The sequence below is a fragment of the Antennarius striatus genome, chromosome 3 (genome assembly GCF_040054535.1).
Source record: "Antennarius striatus isolate MH-2024 chromosome 3, ASM4005453v1, whole genome shotgun sequence".
In the NCBI taxonomy this organism is placed as follows: Eukaryota; Metazoa; Chordata; class Actinopteri; order Lophiiformes; family Antennariidae; genus Antennarius; species Antennarius striatus.
The window spans coordinates 28633739-28640685 of record NC_090778.1 but is presented as its reverse complement, the minus strand read 5'-3'; the positions used below and the strand labels follow the sequence as shown (position 1 = coordinate 28640685).

The following is a 6947-nucleotide window of genomic DNA, read 5'->3' as shown; positions in this document are numbered from 1 at the left end:
ACAGAACAGCTTCCAGAACCTCCTGGGTCTGGTCTAGATGGTCTTGGGTCTGGTCCAGGTGGTTCTGGGTCTTCTGGGTCTTTGAAGGCCCAGATTCTGATGAGGGACCAGGTGATGCAGGTTTACGGGACGTTCAGAACTTTACGGGTTCTGATCATTAGCCGTGAGCTAAAGGTTCTGCTGGTGTAAATGAAGGGACTCAGCCACGCCATCGGCCACGTGAAGCGTTTATTCTGTGCTCTTATACTGGAAACCAACAGGAAATGACATTTATCGTCTGCATGAGGCAGGAAATCAGTGAAGCTGATAAAACGTGTTGGAGGTGGGACCGACCCCCCCCACAGGACAACACCAGCAAACAAGCTTTACAACCAGGGTGTGTGTGTGTGTGTGTGTGTGTGTGTGTGTGTGTGTGTGTGTGTGTGTGTGTGTGTGTGTGTGTCTGTGTGTGTGTGTGTGTCTGTGTGTGTGTGTGTGTGTGTGTGTGTGCTGAGGGCGGGGCCATCAACAAATCTCAGGAGCCTCAATTCAGAGTCCAGTCCAGGTTGCTTGGCGCTAAGGGGGTGTGCGGGGGGGGGGGTAAACAACAGGATGCAAACACAGTAAAATAAAATGAAGCATAGAAAGAGTTCTCCAGATAAAAGCCCCTCCCACAGGAAACGGCCCCTCCCACAGGAAACAGAATAACTTATATGTACACAGGACCGTCCTCTTCCTCAGCTGATGAAGCTCCTCCAGCGTCTCTGAGGGACAGGAAGTGGCGTCTGTGGGAGGGGGGGGGGCGCGACACAGCTGCAGAAGCACGGAGACATGACTCAGCAGTTTTTTTTGTCCTCACGAGACGCACGGCGACAGAAAGGTTTCCTCCCCCCGGTTACAGGTGGTCGCCGTGACGACGCACGGGAGAGGGATGCTGAGCCGGAGCCGTCTGAGCCGATGACCTCACACCTGGGCGGAGCATGCGAGACAAACAGAGCGGTGGGGCGGGGCAGAGGGAAGGGAGGGATTCTGCACACCGGCGTCCTGAGGGAGGGGGCGGGGCTCACCTGTGGCTCCTCCTACACCAGGCCGTCGTACAGCGACAGCGCCTGGACGATGGACGGGTCGGCCTTGGAGCCCTCCTGGAACTCCTGCAGCGTCAGCTTCCCGTCGGCGTTCTGGAACAGGAAGAGTCGGTGAGGCCACGCCCCCCAGCAAGAGGCGCCGCGGGGGCCGATATGCCGAGACGCTCACCTTGTCCATCATGGCGAAGATGCGGTCCACCCTCTTCTCGGGCGTGTTCTCCTCCTCCGGCAGCTCCACCGTGTTGCCCTGAAACACGCCAGTGTTACGCTTGCGTTACAGCGCCAGGGGGGCGGGGCCGGGGGCGGGGCCAACGTGCGGCGGGATGGAAACTCACCACCATCTGATAAATGGCGTCCACGATGTTCAGCATCTCGTCCCGCGTGATGTAGCCGTCGTTGTCCAGGTCGTACAGCTTGAAGGCCCCTGGGCGGAGACAGGGGCGGGGTTTAGAGGCTGAACAGACTGGGGGGGTTCAGGTGGGGGTCAAAGGGGGCGGGGCTTCTCCTTACATCTCAGCTTCTCATCCAGCGTCCCGCGAGACGTCACCGACAGCGCCTGGATGAACTCGGAGAACTCGATGCGTCCGTCCTGCAGGGCGACAAAAGGGGGCGGGGCCAGGGTGAGAATCTCTGATGATGTCATCATCCTGTTGACTTTCCGTCTGGGGGGGCGTAAAACCGGACACGTCCCGCCTCCGCATCGTTAAACCGCCACTGATGACGAGCGCTCGGAAAACCACCATCAGACAAATTTGATTAAACCAGCGCCGCCCCAGATGAGCCCCGCCCCTAACAAGCCCCGCCCATCCGGGGTCACGAACCTTATTCTCGTCGAACACGTTGAAGACGAAGGAGGCGAACTTGGTGGGATCTCCGAAGGGGAAGAACTGCTTGTAGATCTTCTGGAAGCCGATGGCGTCCAGCTGCCCGCTGGGACAGTCTTTAATGAAGCCTTTGTACCTGCAGGGGGGGGGGGCACAGGTGACGTCAGGAGAGACAGGAGACAGAAGCCCCGCCCCCTACCTGTCTCACTCGCTGATAAGAAGACGGCGAGATACTCCGACGAGCCGCCGGGAACACGGAATTCTCACTTTGGAATGTCTGGATCTTAAAGACCCCGCCCCATCTGACCAATAAGCTCCTCCCCTCACCGGTGCTAGCATCCTGTTAGCTTTCGGTGCTAACATAGTCGTCTAATAATGGATTGTTCTCACTTTTTAAACAAAAAACAAATTTTAAGTTCAAATGTAAAATTTTACTTAGCGTAGGTCAGAGGTCGTCGCTAAGGAGACGCACTGTTACGCTAGCTAACGTTAGCTAACATTGTTGCTTTAACAGGAAGTCGTGTTTATGCTGTTGTTTATCTTTACACGTGTAAACAAACGATGGTTCAAAATATACGCTGTCATCACCAACTTTATGCCCCGCCCTGCTGATGCCCCGCCCTGCTGATGTCCCGCCCCCATCGATGGGTCCGTTTGCAGACAGATCTGCTTCACTGGGGGGGGGGGCGTTGTGCATCAGAGGATGGAGCATTTTGTGGCGGCCGTGCTCTTCTTCTAACAACAGACTTCTTCTTAACACACGGCTAACAAACAGCTAAAAAATGGTTAACAAACGGCTAACAAACGGCTAACAAACGGCTAACAAACGGCTAACAAACGGCGTGAGATGATGATGGTGATGATGGTGATGGTGATGATGATGGTGATGATGGTGATGATGAAGCACACACTCACCACTGCTGCACCTCCTTCTCCGTGACTGGAAGAGAAACAAAAAGCGCCGTTAGAAGGAGGCCCCGCCCCCATCAATAACCCCCCTGCAACAAACCAACACCCCCACACAGCGATCAAGAGGTCTGGAGGCCCCGCCCACACAGGACGTTACATCTAGGGCATGATGATGTCATCCCTGATGTCATCCCTGAAAATAAAAAGTTAAATCACGGAAACCATTTAAATCATGACACGCCGCTGCTTGTGATCCTAATCACTCACTCGGGGCTCCGCCCCCTCGCAGCTCCGCCTCCATTGGAAGAAGAAGCAGAAACAAGATGATGCTAATAAGATGCTAATTATACGATTCCATTCTCTGCTCAAAGAGGGCAATTAGAGGATGGAGGGGGGTTGTGGGGTATGGGGGGGCAACAGGACAGCCAACCAGCACGGAGCCCAATCTTCCTCCACAGTAATTTCCTGCCTGCCGCGGTCGAGTAACGCCATCATTAAGTGCCTGGCGGAGGGCGACGCCCACCCGCACCTGTGCCACAACGAGGGGCGTGGCCAACCAGAGGAGGAGGAAGAGGAGGGGCGTGTACTCACAGTAGGTCTTCCTGGTCAGCTCCTCCACCACCTCCGGCTTCAGCTTGCTGTTTGATTTTCCCATGATGCTCGGCGCTCCTCCTCCACCTGTTAGCCCCTCCCTCCCAGGCTGCTCCTCTGCCAAAAACAAACAAACACACACTGAGGCGGGCTCGCCACGCCGCGGCGAGCGCTCCGACGCGCCGCACGCTTCAGCGCCGGCGTGATCAACGCCCCTTCGGCGCTTCGATGGGGGCGGGCCAGGGGGGGGGCGGCGGCTGAGTGTGAGCGCCTCAGCAGGAGCGTTTGATGCGTTGATGCGGCGCTCCCTCCTCCGTGGATACGAGAGTCGGTGTGAGCGCGCTCACTCCTCCGGTCGTCCTGCTCTGCTCACTCCTCCCACCCCTCCTCTACGCCGCCGCGCTGGGGGGTTACCAGAGAGGAGGCCCCTCCCCCTCCACCACCGGGAGGCGGAGCTTCAACTACAAATCAAACGCTCCCTTCCTGAAGTCACAACTTCCTCCTGGCGATAAAGGAATCTCTCCGCATCGCCGGACCTGGTGACCACGGCAACCGTTACTAGGGGAGGTTATCGCTTCAGCATCACCGCCACGGTGACATCACAGGAAGACGTAGCGGACGACGTAAACCCTCCAATCACATCGCGATGCTTTCACTGACCTCACTCATCGCTGCCCCCTGGTGGACGGTCGGCATCAACGTAAAGAAACCCGCCGGCATCGACGCGTCCACCGGGGGGCAGCGAGGAGTCGAACGCCCACGGTGTGCGGACGCTAACCTCGACCTCTTGACCTATGATGTCATTTAGGGACGGGGAGGCGGTTGCTCCACGGCGTCCTGACGCCGCCCCCTGCTGTTTCTGGTGGTATTGCAATGCGGCTAAACACGTAGAAATTCAAGTAAATTAAAGTGAATCAAAGCGTCCAGTTTGTTTGTTTGTTTACCTGTTAGGCCCCGCCCCCTTCACCCATGGGGAGGGAACAATAAAAATACAGGTGATTTTTACCTTACGAACGGGAACCTGGTGCCGCTAACGTCTGTCCGCGTCCACAGCCGGTGATGTCCTCCTGGGGGGGGACCATCCTGTGTGTTACTGTGGAAATAAACACACAACCTTCAGCTGGGGGGGGGTGAACAATGGCGTGGACACACCCTCCACACCTTCCTCCTGTCTGACGTGAGGTGAGGGGGGAGACCGGAGCCTCCCAGGTGAGACGGTTGGAATCACGCGCGCGCCCTGATGAGGTCACACCTGGGGGGGGATATGTGGGGGGGGGGGGGGGGGGGGGGTCAGCGTGGATCCGCTTCTGACGGGACCGGGGGGAGCAGCAGGTGGATGTTTCCTGCCTCCATAGCAACGCGGTTTGCGGCCGCGGAGACGCGCCGGCGGAGCGGCGGTGGGGGGGGGGTAGTCCTCCCGCCGCTCCTTCCGTCCGCCGCGGCGGGCACCGAGCCGGTCCGACCGAACCGCGGAGCGCTCCCGTTGAAGGGAACCGGTACCGGAACGGGACTTCACCTGCGCCGCAGACGAGGACCGCCGCCGTCCGGGAGCCGTGACGCCGCGCCGCCGCCGTGTTCCTCCGCCGAGCACCGGAGCGACTCGCTGCGGAGCGGATGACCGTCTGCGGTGCCGCCGTCAGGGCGTGACGTCGCTGCTGCCCCGGCCCACTCAGCGCGAGCCAGAGGCGCTGACGTCGACCCGCCGCTGGACCTCCGCGCGCGGCCGCTCCGCCCAGACTCACGCGTCCTCCCGCGTCCGCCGACTGATTCCTCCGGTGCGTCAGCGGGACGACGGTTCCGGTCCGGTTCAGCCCGGAAGCAGGGAAGAGGATTTTAAAAAATTAATTTATTAAATTAATTTAAATGATTAAATTAAATTAAATAAACCAGTTTTTGTAACTAAATTGAATTAATTGAATTAAATAAAACAGTTTTGAATTAAATTAAAGACACCTGGGTTTCTTGTATTAAATTAAATTAAATAATAGAGTTCAGGAAATGGAAGAATGTTTCTGGTCGTAATGGAAAAAGATCCTGGAAATTATTACAACCCTCAAAATAACTAATGAGAGAATGTTCTCAGCATCATGAGAACCTCAGAATTCCGCAGGAATGAGAACATAAGTAATGACTGAAGAGGATGAGATAGTCTTCTAAAAATGATGCAGGAATCTGGAGCAACAGGAAGTGTTGCTTTGGAAGAATTCTGTCATTTTGGGAAGGTCTGGTTTACTGAAAGTGCAAAAAGTCATCACCTATCAAACCAGGAGGAAATTAATAATCACTTGTTTTTTATGTAATGATGAGGTGAGAAGTTCTGGAGATAAAGCAGACTCTGATGTAAAGCGAGTAAAAAACCCTCAAAGTCATGAGAAGCTGAGAAACATCTTCATTATGATTTAAAAGAGTTCATAATGACGCTGCACATCATCATCATCATCATCATCATCATCATCATCATCAAGGCTTTATCCCAATCCATCCTCAGAAACACAGAAGACCCTTTGACCCTTTCACCTTTGACCTCTAGTGTTGGGAATCATGTGTAGCACACACAGCTTGATGACATCATGACGCTGATGGGACTGACAGCTGAAGCTGCAGACATGCTAACGTTAGCCGTGGCGCTACAGGAGAGTCCTTTACGCAACACTTTCCACAGCTGCTGCTGTTAGCATTGATGCTAATTCTTCCTCTGATCCATACCTGCTTTAAATTTACAGGATTAAAAGTGGGATTACCGTGACGGTCCCTGAAGGCATCGCTGCAGCCCACCCCCTGATGAACATGCAGGGCAATTAGACGCAGACATTTAGCCATTTGTCAGGAAGCACACCACATGATCATTAAGTCATCATCAGTGCGGGGGCAGTAATAGATGCCCCATGATGTGCTGACAGATGCTGAAACAGCTGTGGGGGGGGGGGTGTCTCCTGGAAGAAAACCTGCTTCCTGGAACGTATCTGTGTGTTTTGATTTTTAACACCCTCAGCGTTGACTCACAGGCTGGAGACTCATCAGCAGCACATCGGTCTTCATCAGCTGAAGGTTTGTTGGGTCTGAACGTTGATCCAACACCTGATCCGTCATCCTGACAGCTTTATAATCCAGTGAGGCGTGGAGGATCCCTCTCAGGTCCTGGACCTGTTGGGGGACTCAGTCCCATCACTTCCATCAGGCTGATGGAAGAAATTCCAGATCAGAGTGATAACAGAATCGGCCCGCGTGATTGGCCGTCACAAACAAGTGGACATTTATAGATTTTTGCACACATGAATCATTTACACCAATGACAGATGGAGGGGAGGATGAGGAGCAGCAGATGAAGCTCAATCCTGTTATTTACGAGCCGGAGCTGTTCTACATGAACCAGAATCGGGTAAACCGGACCCAAACCGGTTCCGATGGGGGGGGGGTTAAATATAGGATGTGATGGTGTGACTGGAGGAGAAAACATCTCTGGTTCCTCCGTCTCCTCCCACCACGTGCTCCAGGGCCGCTCCAGGCTCCCATATGGTTGGGTATTTATAATTTAGGATCATAAATATACGATTGGTCC

The 6947-nt window shown here is 54.9% G+C and overlaps 1 protein-coding gene across 2 annotated transcripts; it reads right to left on the bottom strand.

Annotated features, from left to right (window-relative positions):
- Positions 1–219: 219 nt before the first annotated feature.
- Positions 220–5203, bottom strand: LOC137593032 (neuronal calcium sensor 1). 2 transcript variants are annotated; one of them, XM_068311609.1, is made up of 10 exons: positions 4905–5202; positions 4395–4481; positions 3389–3505; positions 2804–2828; positions 1886–2024; positions 1575–1653; positions 1400–1488; positions 1234–1311; positions 1047–1157; positions 220–948 (listed from the first exon to the last, which is right to left on the bottom strand). In XM_068311609.1, the coding sequence occupies exons 3-9, from the start codon at positions 3450–3452 to the stop codon at positions 1059–1061; spliced, it is 573 nt and encodes a 190-aa protein (XP_068167710.1). In that variant the 5' UTR covers positions 3453–3505; positions 4395–4481; positions 4905–5202; the 3' UTR covers positions 220–948; positions 1047–1058. The 2 variants fall into 2 exon arrangements, with proteins under 2 accessions (XP_068167710.1, XP_068167708.1); XM_068311607.1 differs by having other exon boundaries at positions 220–1157; positions 4905–5203.
- Positions 5204–6947: the final 1744 nt, after the last annotated feature.